Source organism: Neolamprologus multifasciatus, chromosome 5 (genome assembly GCF_963576455.1).
Source record: "Neolamprologus multifasciatus chromosome 5, fNeoMul1.2, whole genome shotgun sequence".
NCBI classification, from domain to species: Eukaryota; Metazoa; Chordata; class Actinopteri; order Cichliformes; family Cichlidae; genus Neolamprologus; species Neolamprologus multifasciatus.
The window spans coordinates 22,214,196-22,235,300 of NC_140443.1; the positions used below are offsets into that span (position 1 = coordinate 22,214,196).

The 21,105-nt window shown below is 42.3% G+C and overlaps 2 protein-coding genes across 9 annotated transcripts in view; both read left to right on the plus strand.

Moving 5' to 3' along the window:
• Positions 1 to 16: 16 nt before the first annotated feature.
• atf7b (activating transcription factor 7b) lies at positions 17 to 7,160 on the plus strand. 5 transcript variants are annotated; one of them, XM_085158922.1, is made up of 13 exons: positions 17 to 348; positions 835 to 934; positions 1,284 to 1,345; positions 1,586 to 1,682; positions 1,831 to 1,958; positions 2,056 to 2,181; positions 2,271 to 2,428; positions 3,587 to 3,683; positions 3,805 to 3,924; positions 4,051 to 4,200; positions 4,634 to 4,822; positions 4,959 to 5,064; positions 5,211 to 7,160. In XM_085158922.1, the coding sequence occupies exons 3-13, from the start codon at positions 1,298 to 1,300 to the stop codon at positions 5,438 to 5,440; spliced, it is 1,449 nt and encodes a 482-aa protein (XP_085015048.1). In that variant the 5' UTR covers positions 17 to 348; positions 835 to 934; positions 1,284 to 1,297; the 3' UTR covers positions 5,441 to 7,160. The 5 variants fall into 5 exon arrangements, with proteins under 5 accessions (XP_085015048.1, XP_085015046.1, XP_085015050.1 ...); XM_085158920.1 differs by lacking the exon at positions 835 to 934; XM_085158924.1 differs by lacking the exon at positions 835 to 934 and having other exon boundaries at positions 4,649 to 4,822.
• A 2,087-nt stretch (positions 7,161 to 9,247) lies between these two features.
• Positions 9,248 to 21,105, plus strand: part of dip2bb (DIP2 acetate--CoA ligase B (putative)b) — a 44,268-nt gene continuing 32,410 nt past the window's right edge. For all 4 annotated transcript variants that reach the window (XM_085158911.1, XM_085158913.1, XM_085158912.1 and 1 more), the window contains exon 1: positions 9,248 to 9,549. In XM_085158911.1, the coding sequence (XP_085015037.1) occupies positions 9,465 to 9,549 (85 nt within the window). In that variant the 5' untranslated portion in view covers positions 9,248 to 9,464. The remainder of the gene's footprint in view (positions 9,550 to 21,105) is intronic.

Consider the following 21,105-nt stretch of genomic DNA (forward strand, 5'->3'; position numbering starts at 1 on the left):
ATGTAACTGCTGTAGGCGCGTTTGGCTTAGTCTTCAGTGGGTGTGTTCATAGCTTTCGCTGGTAGTTGACGCGAACACAGCGGAATATATATGTAGAGAGTTGACATAACGGCACATTGCGATAAAAGTCTGAGAATATGTAATGATTCATATAATATCAATCTTATTTCGTGTAAAATCTACGATCCCTCCCGCACAGAGAAATCTTGTTACATAATAACTCTTCCAAGTTCTCTCGCGGTATTTGGGTAATGGAAGTGTCAAGAGTGTCAACAACGGCCAAGCAGCAGCACAGCAGCGCTGTCCGGAGCTGGGAGGGGGGGAGTGAAGAGGCAGTCTAAACGTGGGGTAAGTTTAGGGCATAGTTTAGTAAAATGTAATGTAAATCGTCATTTAAAGAAAAAAAAAATGTGTGTGTATATGTGTGTCTGGATATTCATAAGGGATGCACCGCGCTCATACAGTCGTGGCTTGGTATATGGGCACTATTTAGCATTAGCGTGCTAACGTGTAATGCTAGCTACTAAGTTGGCGGACGTGTTAGTGTAACTTAAGGTAAGCTAACGAAGCTTCCATTAGCACTTAGCATGAGCTCAGCTAGGGGATTGTACTTGCACTAAACAGCTTTATTTGCTAGACGTGCCGCGCCTTCTGATATGTGGAATGAGTTTGTTCAATGTTAGCTTCCATGTTCGCTATAATGACACGTATGTCAGGTTGTGGAAAACAGTATTTCACGTGCTTAGCAATGTGGATGTGCTACCTTGCGGCCCATTTCTCATTAAGTCATAGCTAACTAGTAATGGATTGGTAACCTGTGTGTCCTGTCCACAGCCTGTAACCCATGTCTTATAGCTAACTACATAGCCGGACCACATCGACAGCGCTAATAGCCAACGCCAGTGACTCAATCCTGCTAAGTGGAGGTTGCATGGTGAGGTGCTTTGGCTCTTGCTGCCTCATCGTTGAACGCTAGTCCAACATTATACCCAACCGAGTCTAAAGAAATGCTCAAAACAGGCCCACAGTCTTCGGCCTGTGTCCCTCCTATCCAGATGTTATTGTGATTTTGGTGACAGATGAGCAGGCACGTGTAAATTATGACGATTTAGATTGTAGTTCTTATCAGCTCCATAACACTCAAGCTGATGCTGTAGGTTAAGAACATTTGGTAGTAACATATCTGGTGCCCTTATGTAATATGTCTTGGGAACCTGAGCATCAGCTGGTTTATCGCCTAATAAATTGGATGACATTGCTGTGTTTGTTGCTTTCTTTTACAGATCATTTGTCTGAGATGGCGGATGACCGGCCCTTTGTATGCACTGCCCCAGGATGTGGGCAGGTATGATTTCTTAAGACATACCTCTAACTCTAAACAGCCATAGGAGTCTGAATCTCTGCTTTTTATTCTCTTGTTATTAACTGAACCCAGCTTAGCTCACCAATTACGACTGCTGATAAGGTGCTGTGTAATGTATGATGAAACATTGCTTTAATAGTGGAAATCAGGCATTATTAATCTCGCATCAGGATTAAAACTGTCTTGATATTCCTTAAATGTCATGTGTGGTGTCTTTTGCAGAGATTCACAAATGAAGATCACCTGTCAGTACACAAACACAAGCATGAAATGACATTAAAATTTGGTCCTGCCAGGACAGACTCTGTTATCATTGCAGGTAATGGCATCGCCATTTGTCTTTTTTATATTAATCTGTGCTGAGGAGGTGGTCAGTGCTCTGAATAGATGAATTGTATATAATAGTCTGTGTCTGAAGGTGATATTTTTGTCCACTGATACTGACAGTTTTTTTTGTTTTTTGGCAGACCAAACCCCCACTCCCACACGTTTTCTGAAGAACTGTGAGGAGGTCGGTTTGTTCAATGAGCTGGCCACCTCCTTCGAGCAAGAGTTTTGCAAAACGCAGGAAGATGATCAGAGGACGAAAAACCCGGTGAGAAAGACAGGGTTACTGTAGATCATGCGGTGTGCTGGTTTCGAGATAAAATCTGAAGGCTTTCATCTTCTCATCTTTGCTTTTGGTCTTCAAGGCCGCATCTTTACAAACACCATCTGAAGTAAAAGATGAGGATGAGGGGCCCTTACAAGTTGATTCTTCTCCTCCTGGAACTCCTGATTCCTCGTCCAGCATGTCAGAAAACAGCAGAGACTCTAGGGTGAGAGTTGTGTTGTAATTTGCTGTCCTTGCACGCAGGTAAAAATGATGGACATACAAAAATAGTTACATTGCTTAATTTATTAACAGGAGATCTACACAAAGCCCGTGGCAAGCTCTGCTCCCACTCCAACTATTGTGCGTCCTGGTTCTCTTCCCCTTCACATGAGTAATGACTCCCTACACCCCACGTTGCCATCTCCAACCTCCGTCATCACACAAGCTCCACCCTCCAACAGACAGCTTGGGTAAAATAATTTAGGTTGCTGTGGTTTGCTTTACTGTTTGTGGACCATGCTGACAATTTGTAAAACGTAAAATGAATTAACTGCTGGTAAAATGTAGAAATTATAGGTCTAATTTCACATGACCAACTAGCAAGAAAGTCAGTAATCCAGTCCAACCAGAAATCAAAGATGGGACTGTTTGATTTTTACCTGGTGGGGAGATATGCTCCTATTAATTAGAAAGTCTATATTTGTCAGTCGCTCTCTATTGAACCATAAAGTGCCTTTTAGACTCTGTGTCTGTTATTTATTAGCCATCATTTATGGCCATTGTAAGTTTTTTGTTTTTGTTTTGTTTTTTTGTGCAAAAGAAAGCATCACTTTTTTTTTCTCTTTTAACAAATTGTTTCTCTACCAATATTTAAACTTTTTTGAGACGCTCCCCCCAAACTTAAAAATATAGCTGCCTCTTCAGCAAATCTGTTATCCGTAGACTTGGATTACAGTAAGCAGCTGTAGTTGTTGTGTTGTACCACAGTTTAGTGTAGCAGCACGTGAATGTGCTCGTTAGAGTGGTCCTGCAGCTTGCAGTGGATCCACAGAGTAGAACAAGGACTACTGACTTCAGTCGCAGATCAACACAGTGGAGTTAGGCTCCTTCCTGTCATGGGATTGAGACTCAATGGAGAGGCAGCAGTTGCTACAACAGAGACCTGGTACACCTGCAGGAGTGAATTTTTAAAATTAGAGGGAGGTGAATATCTATTACTACATGAAGTCTACTGTGGAAGGTCAAATAAAAACGCTAATCGGTGAAGCTCATGGTGCAGTAATGTGTCCAGAAAGGATAACCGAAAGCATATTTTTGTTTTTTAATTTCCTAAAGAAGTATGGTTACTGTCATCGTATGTGTCTTGATCTACTATGGAAATTGAGGCAGGTGTTGGAGAGCTGCAGCTCTGCACCACTCCGATTCTCCAGACTTGCGTGTTCCTCAAGCCAAGCTTACCTTTGAGAACTTTTGAGTCGCATCTTCATGCTGCTTGTGTAAGCTCTGTACAGTTAACTCATGAAGAAGTGTTCATCGGAAAAGTGAAACACTGTAAGCCTGATCTCTGCTCTATCAGTGGGAACACAGTGGAGAAGCACCTATTTACAAATGTCTAATCTGGCCAACAGCTCTCCCACAGGCTCGTATCCACTGGTGAGGCACCTCCCTAATGGGCAGGCAGTTCCTCTCTTGCCCAGTCCTGTGCAGATGACCTCAGTTATATCTGTAAGATATTTTCCAGAAAAATGAAAAACTATACAACAAATTGTACTTGGGATGGAATTTTAACATATCCTTTTGGTTTTTCCCTCTCTTCCACTTTATGGATATTCGTTGCTATGTGGAGCTTGCGAGGCCAGTGAACACAGTGCCTAACATCCCTGGGATTCCAGGACCGCCTGTTGGAGGTGCTAGCAGTGGTTCATCCTCCCCATCTGGCTATACTCTTCACTCTGAGGCAAAGATGGTGAGACCATCAGTTGTACTTTGATCATTTTGTAGGCTGCTGGCTAAACATTTCATTTACATAAACAAACGAATGACATTTATAAAACTTTTATACGACCTGGGTGTTGTCTCTGTGTTTTTTTAGCGGTTGAAGGCAGCTCTAACTCATCAGGGCCCAGGAGCACAAGATAGCATTGGTGGGGGGTCAGGATCCATCCCTGCTGTTCCACAGCGACAGGAACAAAGCCAGCAGCCCTCTCAAAACTCTGATGCACCATCACCTGCCCAACCACAGGTAGATAGTGCACATATCATACAAGTTATGTGGTCCTAGAGCACACCTAGGACTATAGACTGTTAAATGTGTGTGATGAAGGAAAACCTTTGAATGTTCCCTCAAAAAGCTAAATGAGACTCAATACTAACAGCTGTAGTTTTCACATTATTGATGGCATCAAAGAGAAATATTTAGCAGAATGTCAGGCTTGTGCTCACGTATGCAAAATAAAGGCTGAGTCAGTTTAAGTCACGCATGAGCATTGGATTTATTGTGTTTTGGTTTGGATGCTTTAATTTGACAGTTAAGGGCACCAAATTATCTGCTACTCCTGAATTTTTACCCCTGTTAAATGTCAGGAGTTCCTGATGCAGTTGTTCTGTTTCCCCCCACTTACTGATCACATTTGGGTTTACAAGTAGCCAACTTTTACCCCCTCCTCATTCTCCAGGTGTCCCCTGCTCAGCCAACAGGGGGCAGGCGGCGGCGAGCAGCAGAGATGGACCCTGACGAGAGGAGGCAGCGTTTTCTGGAAAGGAATCGGGCAGCTGCTTCCCGCTGCAGGCAAAAGCGGAAGCTGTGGGTGAACTCTCTGGAGAAAAAAGCAGAAGATCTGGCCAACATGAACGTCTCCCTCACAGTGAGTTGTCTCCAGGGCGTAACATCAAGCATGTAAACACCCTGGCGGTCATAAATGGGTTTCTGTGGTGATATGGTAATAACGGGGCATGATGGGAATGATTTTTGTACTGTATTTCTTTTTGTGCTGCTGTCAGAATGAAGTAACCCATCTGAGGAATGAGGTGGCACAGCTGAAGCAGCTTCTCCTGGCCCACAAGGACTGCCCTGTCACTATTATGCAGAAGAAGGCAGCTTTATTAGGTAACAAGTTGAGATAATGAACTGACCATCAGAGTTCTTGTACTGTGTCACTTGTGCCAGGATTCATCTGTCACCTCATCCCATCTAATGCATTATTTTTACTCGCTCACCTCTCTAAGGGTGAATGTTGCTCTCTCTGTCTGTAGCTGCAGGAGGAGAGGAAACCTCCAGGGATACTTCCACTGAACCCATCGGCTCCCCGGCGGCAGTCATTCAGCACGTGCCGTCGCCCTCGGCAACAAGTCCGGGGGCCACCATCAACGGGCTGAGCGTGCGGGCTGCAGAGGCGGTGGCCATGTCCGTCTTGGCCGGCATGGGATCGGGCCAGGCTGCAGGGGTTGTCATGGCAACGCAGCCGCAGTCCGCCCCGAGATGATCCGCAGACACTTAATAGACCAGAATGAACTCGAGTGGCATTCGGAGGTCGGACTCGTGCAAAGATTGCTGAAAAGAGGAACCTGCCCTCAAATCCCTCTCCCCTTCCAACCCACACCCCAAAACTAAGATCCACTTCCACGCCCACCCAATTCCCTCACAGTCACCGATAATCACACAAAGACGCGGCACAGTGCCTCCATCAGCCCTCCACTCCAAGCAGGCTCCCTTTTTCATTGAAGCTTCGTCACTCTCTCTATGTAAATATGAATTACACGTCAGACACTCACTCTGCAGGGTTTGGGGTAAGTTCTTGTTCAGTTCTGACACTTGGGAAAGGTGTAAAGGCTCGAGAAGAAAAATCTGAATGGAAAATCATTGCATCAGAAACATCGTTTTTTTTGTAACTTCCTTTCACAAAGCCACTGTAGTCCATCTTCTTCCTACACACTGGTTGTGATGAGTTCTTTTTTTCTTTTCTTTATTTGTCCTTCCCAGGCTGACACTTTTTCTGTAAAATATCTTGTATTTTTCACGTGTAAGAAAAGATTTTTTATGCCCGATATGTTAGTCAGATAATGTTTTGCTAATGCAGTGAAAGTCTGAGGAGAGCTGAATGCAGTGAGCAGTAGCCTGGAAAGTGTTTCTATTGTTTTGTTTTCAACCTGTTCTTTCAGTTTTGAGTTAATACACTCGTCGCTTTAGTTAGCTGAGTTCTTAGCAAACCAAATTGTAGATGGTGTTCACTGTTTACCCTGTGATTGTGTGCCTGACACTTTAAAAAAAAAAAAAATCATGTATTTTAACCCATTCAGAATGGATGACATGTTAGTCCTGTGTATGAAACCCTATTGACTGCATGGAGTATTTAAGGGTGAAGATTACCACTGTTTGTGATTCATCCTATTCACTGTTTTCATGTTATTTTTCGGTTCTCTAACATTGTTATCAATGCAAAAATCGTTGTAAGGATTCCATCCTCGGTCCTAATGTAACACACTTGAAAAGTTTGATCCTTCAGACGGCCTTTAAATGATAATCATACATAGATTTTTAAACTCCAGTACCCATGCATTTCAGTTGAGAAAAGACTAGTGCAATATATTTTTCTATTGAATATCGATGTTCTTGCATTTAGATGACATGTGTAGCCCAGCTGCTGAGGGGGTGGTGGGTGTTTGGTCGAGTTTTAAAAGCTAAAGTTATGAGGTGACCAAAGCAAATGTGAAGATAAGTATTCTTGAGTGAATGAGATTTGTGATTAGTGTGCATTTTTAGAGAGTTACAGGTGTCCTGGTCTTGTGTGCTTTCCACCTTTTGACGAGCCGTCTTGTATAATGAAGTAGACTCAATACTTGTGCACGGTGCTTCTTTTTAATTGCAAGTTTTAAAATGCAGCTTATTTTATATGGCATTGTACTTCCAAGACTATCATATTGCCCCCTTCCCTGTTGCTCTTTTATAACATGTCTTTGTTTTAAGATGTTTATTTTTGCTCTGTGGGTATGTTAGACCCCCCACCCCCCAATTCATGTAATAGTACTTCCCCTTAATTTGTAAAGAGGACAGTTTTTAAGTGTTTAGCGACAGTGAATCCACATGGGAAAATGTCTTGGAAGGAGTTTACTCAGGCCTCAAGATGGGATACATTATTTGTGTACAGTCTCAACTAATGAATAAGTTGTCTTGAGCAAATAATAAAAATAAATTAATGAACCTGATTTGTGCTTCAGTAATAGTACGTTGGGGTTAAAAGTAAGTAAGCTGCTTTTAAGCCTGCAAGTCATTTTTCATTAAACTTATCGCATCTTTTTGGGTGCAGCTGATGAAACAATGGCATAAAAATTTCCACCTTTTTTTTTTTTTTTTTTTTTTTTTTTTTTGGTTGGTGGAAAACCAAAAACAAGTTAAAGGGTGTTAAATGCAGGATCTAGACCACTGATTGAAACATAACTCTAAACATAGTGTTGCCTTTACTGCTGTCAAAATAGGTTGGTTAACCTGGCCAAAAGGGCAACAACGTAGATACATAGAAACACAAATTCTGTTTGTTATATAAATATTATTATAATTATACAAATTAACAGTATTTACTCAAATAAAATAGTTGCACACAGATCTCACCAGGGCTTGACGTGGTTAAGACAAACCCCTGAAGTTCAAACTGATCATTAGATTTAAAGGGACTTTGAACATGGCAGAGTTGTTGTGTCAGGTGGGGGTGGTCTGAGTAATTCAGAAACTGGTTATTTTGTAGGACTTTTCACACAAGCACACCAGCCTAGACATGGATATTTCCATGTCACCCTGAGCACACCCAAACTTGTCTGATCTCAAAAACTAAGCAGGTAAGTAGGTCTGGCCTGGTTAGTACTTTGATGGCAGACTGCCTTGGCATACCAGGTGCTGTAAGTTTGGGTTGGCTTTAGCTCAGGAGGCGTCTACTAAACGGAAAGTTGGTGGTTCAATCCCTGGCTCATCCAGTCTGTATGCCAGATATCCTTGGGCAAGATGCTAACCTCATGTTCCGCTGTGATGCATCCATTGGAGTGTGAATGTTGGATAAAAAGTGCTTGTATGAATGAGTGAATAAGGTAAGTTGTATAAAGTGCTCTGAATGCTCAGAGTAGAAAGATGCCATATAAGAACCAGTCTATTAAAGTTTTACAGAGAATGGTCTGAAAAAGAGAAAGCATCCAGTAATTCTCTGGATGTAAGAAGAGAATCACCAGACTGCTTTGAACTGACAGCAAGGACAACTCAAGTAAATACTTGTTACAAACAAAGTACGCAGAAGAGCATGTCTGAATGCACAACACGACAAATCTTAAAGCAGATGAGCTACAGCAGCAGAGACCACAGCGGGTTCCATTCCTGCCTGTAACGAACAGGAAACTGAGGCTCACCAAAACTGGATAATAGAAGATTGGCTCTTAGGTCTGATGAGACTCATTTTTTTCATTTTGTGGAAACAGCAAGAAAACATGGCTCCATCCTGCCTTGTATCAACAGTTCAGGCTGCTGCTGCTGGTGTAAATGGCATGGAGTATATTTTCTTGGCAGACTTTTGGCCCATTAGAACCAACTGAGCACTGTTTAAACTCCACTCCTTCTGTCTATGCCCATCTCTTTATGCCACTGTCTTCCAGCAAGACAGTGTGAAATGTCACAATAAGCTCAAATCATCTTAAACTGGTTTCTTGAGCTTGCCACTGTACTCAAATGGCCTCCACAGTCACCAGATCTCAATGGAGCAGAGCACATTTGGGAATGTGACGCACCTTGTTGAATCAGCAGTTCTGGAGGCAAAAGACCGACCAACCTGGTACTAGAAAGGTGTGAGTACGGAGTTGACCGGCGAGCGTGTTTAAAATGAGTGCGTACATGTGATTTCCGGCGCCATCTTTGTTTGGAATAGGTGGAAAATAAATAAAAAGTGATGCAGCCTGAAAAATTTTGTTAAATTTGTTAAGTGTGCAAGTGAACATTACATTTTTTTATTCAGATATTTTGTTTTTATTTATCTATTTTTTATTAGGAAAAGACGCCCCCCAATCCACGGGGGATTGTATATTTCCTTGAAACATCACACAAAATATCTCCAATAAAACCTGGCGCCACTTCCACCATTAGTGCATGAAAATACCTGTACAAACTCGAGCTAGCACCCACCTGAGGGGAAGGTGGCAGGTGAGCTGAGGCGACAGGAATGCTGTTTTTTTTCCCTCCCAGCTGTAAAAACACAACAGCAGAGGGAGCAGAGAGTCTGCTTTTCATCCCACCATCCTGTCACGGCAATTACCATCAAGCCTGGTCATGTGACTGACGGACTCCTCTGGCGAGTTGTTCCCATCTCCCACAGTCATGGCGGTGTCGGGGAGTCGCGGAGATGGAGTAAACAACACGACTATTACATCTTGATTTTTTTTAAATCCCCCCACCTCTTCCTCTGAGCTTCATGGTGGATCTTACCTGCTGTCATTTGAGATTTCACAAACATCCCGCAGGCTGCTGTGCTTCCAACGATGGCCGACCGCGGCGTTGATCTGTCGGCTCTGCCTAAAGAGGTCAGGGACCAGCTGGCGGAGTTGGATCTGGAGCTCTCCGAAGGTAGGGTTTGCATATAGCGGCGATAAGTAGGTGGTGGTGATGGGAAAGCTGCGGCTCGCTGAAGTTAATAGAGAGGGCTGCGTGAGCGTGTTTGTGTGCAGTCATCCACAGTCTGCTTTCCCGTGTCAGCTGGAGGAGAGTCGGTGCTGCTGCAGTGCATCGGGACACGACTGCAAGAATTTATAAAAACAAAGTGACCTCCTTTTCCAGCTGTTGTTTCTCCATCAGTCATCTTCGTGTGTATGGCATGCTCTTAGCATGATCACCTTAATATTTGGGTTTTTTATTTATTTATTTAGCTTCCGCTTCTCTATATTCTTAATGAACCCACATCTATACCACGCAATGTTTACAGAGCACATACACTTCTGTTTAATGAAATGGGTCAAGGCATTGTGTGTGAAGAATTTGTGGACACGAACTGATTCATTGGGCTCTCTGAACGCTCTGAACCCTGAACTGCTGCACAAATAAAATGGATTTTGTGCATTTATTTAATTATTTATTTTTGTAAGAATGGCTGGAAGAAAAGAGAATATGGAGCTGACTGTTATGCAAGTCTCCTCCTCACACTGTGAATCACTGTGCAGCAACTTGATTGGTGCTGTGCAGTTCTCAGGTGCCTGGGGGTGGATGAGTAATGTTGTGTTTCACATGGAGAGCCATGCAGGAGGAAGCATGGGCCACTAATGATGCCTCAGTCTCTGTTGCAGCACAGAGTTGCCCAGCCCATGTGAAAGAAGAGGTGAAACTTCACATGGGCACGAGAGCAAGAAGAACCTCGGCAAAAGTGTCGTGACTTTCTTTTTTTATTCATTCAAAAGGTGACGCCTCTGTGAAATGTAAAAGATGTTTTCCCCCTTTTTGGTTTAGATTCAGGTTATAGGAACTGCAAAATAAACAAAACAGCACCACTCTTAATAGACTAGAGTCTCAGAGCATGACTGCAGCCTGTTCAGACCTGAGCTAGTGCTGGGAAAGAGTTGTGTCTTTAATTATAGGCTCCAATCAGCAGTGTGATAATGAGAGTGAATAACTAAGGTTGTTCACTGTATGTTCATCTCATTGAACGTGGCTGAGAGGCAGCGAATGAGAAATAACCGTAATGATGTGCACGCTGGCGTGCAGTAATGGCACATTCATAACTGCGATTGTTATCATCCTGCACTTTTCCTGATGAACTTTTAAAAAAGAAAAAGGAAAAACTGCAGTGTCAGATCAGTTTACCTGGTGTGGGTTGATGTTTGAGCACTGTGGCATGATTGCAAAATGTAAGTGCCACTGAGCCCAAAAGGCAGCACTTTGGTTGTGAAACTTACTGTTTTAAGAGTTTGAGATTTTTTAAGTCAGATCTTCTCTAAGAGAACCTATCATGTAGTTTGGAAATGTCTTTGTAAAAGAAATGAATATCCTCTGTTCCACTATAAATATAGTTAGTTGAATGTCTGGAGCATTGGTTTTGGCAGGTCTTATTATTAAGATGTCCAAAAGCAATAAAAAAATGGTAAATGGCCTGTATTTGTATTGCGCTTTACTAGTCCCTAAGGACCCCAAAGCGCTTTACACATTCACCCATTCACACACTGGTGATGGCAAGCTACATTGTAGCCACAGCCACCCTGGGGCGCACTGACAGAGGCGAAGCTGCCGGACACTGGCGCCACCGGGCCCTCTGACCACCACCAGTAGGCAATGGGTGAAGTGTCTTGCCCAAGGACACAATGACCAAGACTGTCAGAGCCAGGGGTCGAACCGGCAACCTTCCGATTACAAGACAAACTGACGACTCTTGAGCCACGATCGCCCAGGGTTATTCATAAACTGTCAGGACTTTTTTTTTTTTTTTAATAAATGAAGGCCACTCATTGCCAGGTCCAAGTGTGTGTACCACTACCTTCAAACATGCTCCAGAGTATGTCAGAGTCCTTAGTTTGAGAAACATGCCTCTCGGGTCCTCAGTGGCTACTTCACTGAATAATACTGCTTAGAGCCAGATTGTGCTGGTTTGTGAAGGACGCTGTTGTCTTCAGCATGGAGTAGCCTTCTTTCCTTAGAAGAAGAAAAGAAATAGGTTTTAGAGGAAAGTTCTTCTGTAACCCACAGAAGCTGTGCTCGGTACACTTGACCAGCCAGTTTAACCAGTTAACACCGTGGACCACTGGGCCACAGGAGGGAATTTGCTAAAAATGGTTCTCTGTGCACCTTTATAGATATTTATGATAAATGATTTCTTTCTAGTATATTTTTATTCTTATAATGGGAGGAAACAAATGTGCTTTTCTTTAAAGGATGTCTATCAGGTTTCAAACTACTCGTTATTTACTCTAATCTGATTGGATTTCAAGTTATCTGATTTCAGCTGTGTACAGTTTTCGGTGTTTTTGCTTTGTTATGACCTCGCGAACGGTTGCTTCTTCATTCTTGTCAAATGGTCTGCCTGGAGCAGCTGTTGCTGGCAAGCAGGAATTTTTGAGCATAGGGGCCTACCGTGGTCAGAGTTACCTGCGAGAGTCTTTTAGTGAGATTGTGAGGTAAGTCGACACCACTTGTCCCTCTTCTGGGGACTGAGCCTCAGAGGGTGAGTGCATCATTTGTAACTTTAGATGAGACATGATTCTCTTGCTAATGAAAAGGTTCGCTGCTGTCCAGATGTCCTGTTTCTGTATCCGCAACTTCTAGTGAGATAAAGTGCCCTCGCCGTCTGCTCAGAATACATACGATGGGACAAGGCGAACAGCAGCTGGACCCCCAATGAGTCTGAAGCAATCTCATGGCTGTCTTATACATGGCAACAATTCCCCCCCATTGTTGCCCACATAGATGGGACTCCCCTAGCAACAAACAGAGGAAATGTGGATCAGCGTTTTTTTGACAGAAATAGTTGTGGGCTGCAGTGTGGGTGTTTATTCGTCTGTATTTGTGTGTGTCTGTGTGTGTGTGAGAGAGAGAAAGGGCACAGCTCCACCTACTTTAACCTCTTTGACTGTATGGACACAAAGAGAACCTTTGAGGCGGCGGCGGGGGGGTTGGTGTCAAAGACTTGCTGTTTGAACTCGACTGGAATTTGGAGCCTCTGAACCACAACTGTTTTCTGCGTCTGGGCTTCATAATATCAGCAGCTTCTATCTTCAGAGTATGTTAGTGAGTGAAAGTAAAAGAAGGAAAGTGAAAAACAACTTTCAACAGCTTGTCAAGCAATGTTGAGTATAATGTTTAGTTATTCTCCAGTCAGACAATTATTGATTTGAACTAAACACTGTTGTTGTGGGATCACAGCAGCTGTGACACCATTTCATTGTCAGATCACACCTGCCCTTGAGCTATGACTTTCACACACCTGTCAATAGGGCTGTTCGATATAACGATATATATCGATGACATATAAAAACGTCTATCGTTAAATTTTATGCTATCGTTTGTTTCGTGGTGTCGCAAAATAAACTGTTTACGGCAATATTTTTTCATCGTTTTGATGGTCACTGTAGTGGCTATATTAATTTCTTCTTTCTCTCTTTCTCTTATATTTTATATAACCACACTACTGACAGAAAAGCGCCTGTTTTATGCGTTGTTGTTAGCAACAACGCCATCGCGTGTCCGCTTGTTTATGTTCCACATAAACCTTTCACAATAAAGCTCAAGATCCTGTTGAGACTTTTCAAAATAAACTGAATCACGTAAAAGAGCAGATTAGTAAAAAAGAGCCGCCAGGTTCTAAAAAATAAACCTTAGACCCAAATGTTAGAGCAGGCTTTTCCCCGCAGCACGCCGTGTAATAAATACTCACAAAGAAAACGGCGGCCGTTACAGCTTATGTCTAAAAATGTATCGTTTCATGCATCAGTTAAAACACTCGACTCCAGGTACACGACGCCCAGCTGGAAACACTTCCCGCAAGTCGAGCTGCCCGAGAGTCACATAATTTACAGAAAATGTTACATTTTTGTGATTTATATCGGTATCGGGACGATAGAATTCTTATATCGGGATATGAGATTTTGTTCATATCGCACAGACCTACCTGTCAAGCTTTTTGACACTATTCCATTCAGTGCTGAAATGCTACCAGTTTTATATACCAAATGGAAAGACATGGAAATACATCATGTGTGAAAAAACTCTGGTATAGGAGCATACTGTGGGAAGGGCCCATAGCCCCCTTGACCCTACTTCCGGCACTATTTTTGGGATGGCACTGATCCATCTTTGAACTCGGGCTTCATTTTGAGCTCAACTCAGCTCTAGTAAAGTTTGATGATAGCATCTTGTACAGTTGCAGCACTATCGTGTTGACAAATCTGGCCGCTGTGAGCCCGTGGACCCTATCTACACCTTGGTAATAGTTTGCACATTTTGCCATGGTGTATTCTTCGAAGATCATGAATATACGTCAGCATTTTTATGACAGTTTATCCAACAGTGGGTGAGATGTTTGAGTAGACTGTCAGATTGAATTTGCTGCCCCCAAACCTATGCAATGCTATGCTAAAAACAAAACAAAAACAGCATTTTGCTATTAGTGTTGAAGCTTAGATATCATTTTGGTGCTTGTAATGATAATATATGCCATCTGCGCCATGATTTTCTGCATGGATGTGTTTGACCATAAGTGCATCACGAGTCCAGTAAGACTGCAGTTATGTGTTTACATAGTATTTTTTTTTCTCATATTTTTACGAGCTCCCCAGTCCCTGTTGCAAAGGGCCTGCTGTTGAGTGGACGTGTGTATTCTCTAATGAACAGCATCCATCCCGCTGTCTGCCTGCGATGCTGCTGCAGAGGGGATGCAGGTTTTCATGTCGGCAGCCCGCTACATACTGAGAGAGAGGGAGAGAAATGAGAGATTATAGCCTTGCCTGCATCTCTCAATCTAGGTCACAGAGCATCAGGGGGCAACAAGCCTGGCTCATTTAGCCTGTGAGTCACAGTGGGCCAGGACTGCTGCGGGGGGATCTCTCCTCCTTTCCCACCCATCCACTCTGACTCTAAAAATGACTTCTCTCAGTCTTCCTCTGTCCCCCTATTGCTTTATTATTTCAGTATTACCCTCCACAAAAATAGATGAAATGCTGTCCTGTGTGTCTGATTAAAAAAAATAACAATAATACTGAAGTAGTTTTGTTGGCATTTCCTGCAGTGAAGAGTGTTAAGAGCAGACGCAGGGTGTATGTTGGAGTGACTCAGTGGGCTGTTTTTTATAATAAGACCTAATACAATTATAGTTTGTCATTATGACAGACTGTATATAAAAGATGGACAGGTTTGTTTTTAGAAGTCGTCTTGGCCGTCGTATTGTTAGCCTCCTCATTTAAAAACTGGACATAGCCACATTCGAATTAGGGTAGACCTTCAGTGTTGTCTGCTAGTGCTAGCTAGGCTGATTTACTCTGATTTGTGATGGGATGCTAACTTTGGCCAGCATCAGCAAATCTAAGCTCTTAGGGTGTCTTTTAGTGCAACCAAACACTGAACATCAGTCAATACCCACCTAAAGCAGTCACACCCTTAATATCACATAACATTAACCTTATAGTATAATTGAGTGAAGTTAATGCTTTGTACCTGTTGGTGAAATTACCTCTACCAAACCCTTTTTTGGTACCAGCCTTTAAAAATGTGTGTATTCATGTTGCAGAGCTTACAGCTCCAATTATTTGTGGCTGGTGTGCACACAGCATTGACCGGGACAGGAAGGAAACTGATTTAGCTTTTATCTCTTTAATTTTATCTCTTTAAAAGCTCATTAACTGTTGCAAAGGAGCTGCCCTCTGATCTTCACTGTCCCAGGCCACAGGCTTGATCCTACACCATGAAAAGATGAACTCTTCTGCTGCTTGTTTCACAGCAGGATCCGGTTTGGTTTGTTTTAATTTGTGGATCATGGTTTTCATGTAAAACTTTGCATGTCCACTTTCACCATGAGCGCAGACACACTGTTACTAAAAACCCTCTGCTGCTTTGTGTACTAAAGAAACTGAATTATTTAGATGACACTCGAGCGCACCCCTCCAGCTGGGTAACTGAATCGTCTCACGTTCAAGTTCACAGTGAACCACAGGTGGGTCTTTAGCCTCCTCTGGCTTTAACGTTGTGCTTCCCAACACCTTCTGGTAATTAAAGCTAAACTTCCTCTGATCTGTTAGTTTCCATTCTCATGCCACTTTCTGCTAAAAATAGCACAAGTCAAAGAAATGCCAGAGTGAGGGTGACAGTGTTGGAAAGAGAGAGTGTGGTTAAGTCGATATGCTATTTGCTGAATTATTAAAAAGTGACAAATAGAAGTGGCAGTCGGACTTGGCCTCACATGCTTCAGTCCAGGCAGTGCACTGCTATCCAAGTTTCTTTCTGGTTTATGTTGCTTTCACTTTCAGGCCGAGCCTCCAGAGCTCAACACGTTATACTTATTCTACGTGTCAGTGGGTTAATATTTTGATAAACTGTCCTCATCATAACTCAGCCCAAATCAATTACTGATTGTACTGGCTGGAAAATAATGTTATAGTAGCTGCTAATTCAAGCACAAGAACTACAGAGGAATAGCTTAAAAGAGCCTTGTGCCGCTTGACCTTTTCGATCAGATACGAGGCTTCTCATCCTGTCTTGTCTGGATGTCTGTGGTCAAACCAAACATACTGAAATAGAGTTAAACATGCAAGTTCATTGCCCTAACACAGATATGTTAGCCTGCAGTTTTGTTGCCTGGAGGGCCTGTTGGCTGTAATATGCAAACTACTGCAAACTACGTTACACTTGACTGTTCGCCCATCCGTTTATCAACATCCGTTGCACAACAGGACCTCTTCAGCATGCTGTTGATCATTTTGGAGCCGACTCCAAATAAATGCTCATTCAGTGACTGAGCAAAGTTCACAAGCTTACTTCTGTAAATCTATTTCATCTTGATTTCACATGCTTCTAAAGCGCCATCGTGTTCATTTCACACAGGGGTGGGAAACTCCAGGCCTCCAGGGCCGGTGTCCTGCAGGTTTTAGATATCACCCTGGGTCAGCACACCTGAATCAAATGATTAGTTCATTACCAGGCCTCTGGAGAACTCCAAGACATGTCGAGGAGGTAATTTAGCCGTTTAAATCAGCTGTGTTGGATCAAGGACACATCTAAAACCTGCAGGACACCATTATGGATTCGTATGTCACGTTCCCTCGTGCTCTTGTGTGACCACCCACACCCTGCCCCCAAATCCTCCCTCCCCCATTACACATGCATTTTTTTCCTTTTGAAATTTTCCATAAAGTCTTTATCAGATTAAAACAGCCATATGTTGAAGCACATACAGGAACACAACTGCACACTGTGCTAAGCTGTTAAAACCATTATACGGGAAACATGAGGCTTCTGCCACCAATGATAATGTGCTGAGATGCTTTCGCAAATGTGGGGGAGAAATGCAGTTGAGTGTTGCTGTGTTGCATGATTTTCTTATAAATCATATTAGTCAATCGAGAGCAATTAGCCGATCCCCTTCAACCCGTGAAGACAGGAAATGCACTATACGGTTTAGCTGGTTATAGTTTCAACTGTACAAATAAAAGCCCCTCATGGGTGTATATATTCTACATTTTTAATGTTCCTCCGTGAATCTTTTGCAAATGAATACAGCAACAAAGAAGTTTTATTCGGTGGGACGAGTAAAAGTTCTGCCGTTGCTAACAGATTAAAAACAAGGCATCTGATTGGATAATTATAACTGTGAGGTCAAAGGAGGGGGTCCTGACAAAAGTTTTAAAAAAAAGAAAAACCCAAGACGAAACACTCAGACTTCAAATAACCAAAGAGGCAAAAAAGTGCTACAGAACAGGGATCCTTAAGCAAAACCATTAACAATTAAAGCAAGTTATAGTAACTATAATACTTATGAGAGGCCTAAGAACCTTCTAATGCTTTCTTAATTATTTACAGCTCAGTTTGTAAATGCTTAGCTGCACACTTTAATAGAAGGGAATATAAACAAAGACGTAAAATCAAAAAGAAAATAATCTCAAAGGAATTCATGGTGAAAATAGTCTTTCACCATGAATTTGAATGAATTTTTGAAGTTTCTACATCAGGGGTAGGCAATTCCAGGCCTCGAGGGCCGGTGTCCTGCAGGTTTTAGATCTCACCTTGGGTCAACACACCTGAATCACGTGATTAGTTCGTTACCAGGCCTCTGGAGAACTTCAGGACATGTTGAGGAGCTAATTTAGCCATTTAAATCAGTTGTGTTGGATCAAGGACACATATAAAACCTGCAGGGACACCGGCCCTCGAGGCCTGGAGTTGCCCACCCCTGTTCTACATGCTTCTGAGGGAAACCTCACACTGGTTAATGAGGAGTGCCCATCATAGTTTTCACGTCTGGTTCTCTGGAGGTTCACGTTAAGTCATGCTTTGCTGTCCTCCAAAATAAACTGTCTCTGTGGAATGGGTCTTTGGAAGTATCAGGCCTTGCATTAAACAGGGCTACTCTCATGTGTTTTGCTTAACACCAAAACAGTTTTTAAGTGAGCTCCTTTGGTGCTTTTGTTGTTCTTATACAACATGCAACTTTTATTTTGAAAAACAAATCATTTTTTTAATTGAGTTATTTTTACATTTTGCTCATAAGGACCACATCACTTGTTCACACATCCTCATGTTTGATCAAATTCTTGATGTCTACATATTGGATACTGGCCACTGGTACAGGTCTCAGCAAGAAAACTGGTGTGTGAAGAGTTTTCGTAGGAATTGCAAATGACAGTAAGAACGAGTTAAGCAGAGGTAGCCTCTTTTTCTGCTCCGCCAGGCTGATTGTTCTGATCTCATCAACTAAACCACACGTCCACTTAGCTGCTCCATTCACTGACCCTTAACCTTTGCTGTTACACCATTTTGAAACCTTACCAGACTTTTTTGTATAATAGCTTCATCTCCCATTTTCATTTTCTGTTTTCCTTTGTGGTTCTAGAGTGTACAGGCTTGGTCATGAACCCTCACAGGGAGACGTTATACGTTACAGTCAGCTGTACAAATACACTTGATGTAATCTGACTTGACTGGAAAGGATTTGACTGTGACATCTGCTCACCAGGCAGTTCTGTGACGCCGATCTAAAAGTGTGTTGAACTTCACAGTCAGCATTTCAGCCCCCACCACACACACACACAATTAAAACCAGGAATACAATCCTCGCCTGAGTTTAGATCTCGCTCTGTAAGACGCTAGACATATTTAATGCAGTCAAAGACAGCACAAAATCATAGCATTTGCTAAGTTAGCATAATATTTAAAAAAAAAAAAAAACAGATATAAAGGTTGTGTTTAACAGCGTGCAAAACTCTGTCAGCACCTGCGTGATGTTTTTGGACACGGTGATACTGATCCTGGGACATTTTTGTTTTTAGGTTTACATCATTTGTCATACATAACATTACAGCCAGAACTCAGCATCTCACTGGTTGTGTAAATCCCGTAGGAGGATATGCGTTTGACTGTGTTCAACGTTTGCAACGGCTTCTTCCAGCAAATGTTGAAATGCAATGTGTCAGGTGTGTCTCCACGCCTTTTCTTTCAGTCTTGTTTCCAGCAAAGAAAGAAACTAAGGAAGGAGGTGGAAGGGCTGCCGACTGAGTCACGGTTTCATCCCAGACACGTCTTGAGCTCAGTGTGTGGAGGCAAACATAGAAACATGAATTGCACTGTTGGCCAGAGTTAACCACACCCTGCTTACAATTTCAGGGAAAACGAATCACCTGAGAGATCAACTACAGGGAAACTGTGTGTGTGTGTGTTTTAGAGCTTGAGGCTTTTTTGAAGCACTTTCTTTCACTCACCAGTGCCTGTAATTCCAGTTTTGTTGTCTGACAGAGTAAAGGTACAGGTAAAGGTAAAGGTACACAGAAATTCTCTCTTGCTTTCTTTACGATAATCCATTGTTGTTTTTTGTATCCTCCCAAACGGCAATAATTACTAAAACCATCATTATAAAATTCTCTAAAAAAGATAAAGATGTTTTGTTTGATGAAATAAAACATTGCACAAGACACCTTGAATTGGTGAAATGATCATTAAAAAAAAAGCAGTGTAAAAGTGTGATATGTCAGACAGTGTAGAATAAGATCCTCGACGCTGAAGAAAGGCGAACAATATGGAAGTCACAGAAGAAACAAAAAGCTCCAAGTTTTGTCAGTAGCACCCTAAGTGTCATTCACACTTGCATGGTCTTGTTGATACGCTTGCATGGTCTTGTATTCACAAGCAGTCTGGACTGATTGTTCAGTACAGAAAGCATGCATCATACAAAGGACATGAACCATTTGCTAGGATCTACATTTATGTTCCATATAGACAAAAGTATTTGGATGTACATATTTATCTACAGGGTGCACCCTGTACCAGGTCGCCCATCTGTCACATGGCTCACACAGAGAGACAGACAACATACTTTTTTTTTTTATCTAGCTATATTATCCCAGTGTGGGTGGGTGTGTCTTCTAGTACACACATTCAGTTTTCTTCTTGTCTAAAAGCAGAGCTGATAATCAAATTCAAATGTGTTCTTAATATTTTGTCCCCTTAATATATTATTAATGCGTGGACAAAATGCTGAAATGTCACCACCAGGTTTCAGTTCAATCTTATACATGTTCCCTTGAACTCAGGCAAATGCAGAGGAGCTCCAGAGCCAAAGAGGAGGGGCCGTATGTCAGTTACTCTGGGTAAATTCGAATACTTCACTGACAAACTTGTTTTCTTCCGTTTGGAGGATCCTCCTTGGAGTTTACTATTGTGTGATTATAGTAGACACATTATCATCAGGCTTATTCGCTCTTGTAAGATGAGAGAAAACGGCAGGAAATCCACGTTTCCTCTGTAATATTTTGCCAAGTGTTTATATAATTTTCACAAAGCAGGTGTTAACACGACTTTAAGTTGTTTGTTTCTTTTTTTTCTTTTTGGAGACCAAGTATTCGAATGATAATGTGATGAGGGAGAGAAAGAAGCAGGGAAAGAAAATAGAGGGCAGTAGCTAATTACTATTCAGACTGAGTGCCTGTGGGGAGGAAGGAGAGTGCAGGCCTGCTGCAATTCAAATAATCTGAAGCTAGAAAGTGTGAGAGTGTGGAGGGCTTAGACAAGGCACTGCTTTGATGTTTCTCCCCTTCACGTCGTGGAAAGTGCAAACGTACGCTCTGAGGCGGTTTCCTTTACTGATGCAACTGTCAAACAAAGACAAGAGAGCAGAGTGGCGGCAGCCTCATGTGAAGCCTGACTGTAACACTGAAATAGTCGCATGGTGACCTCTCCACCAATAGGACAGACGTGACTGGGCCACTCTGAGAAAGTGGGTTAACGAGTGAGGCCCTCATCACCTCAGCAGGGCTGTGATTTGCCTCGATCAGATTTCTTTGACTGTTTGCATCTATAGTGTGTGTAGACATGTTTGTCTTTATAATATAAGCTAGGCTAAATAATACATCTTTTTAACTCTTTTTCTGGTAACATTTTATAATATGGCTTGCAACTAAGGGTGTAATTCCCCTCTAATTAAATGGGATTTCAATGTTTTTTATG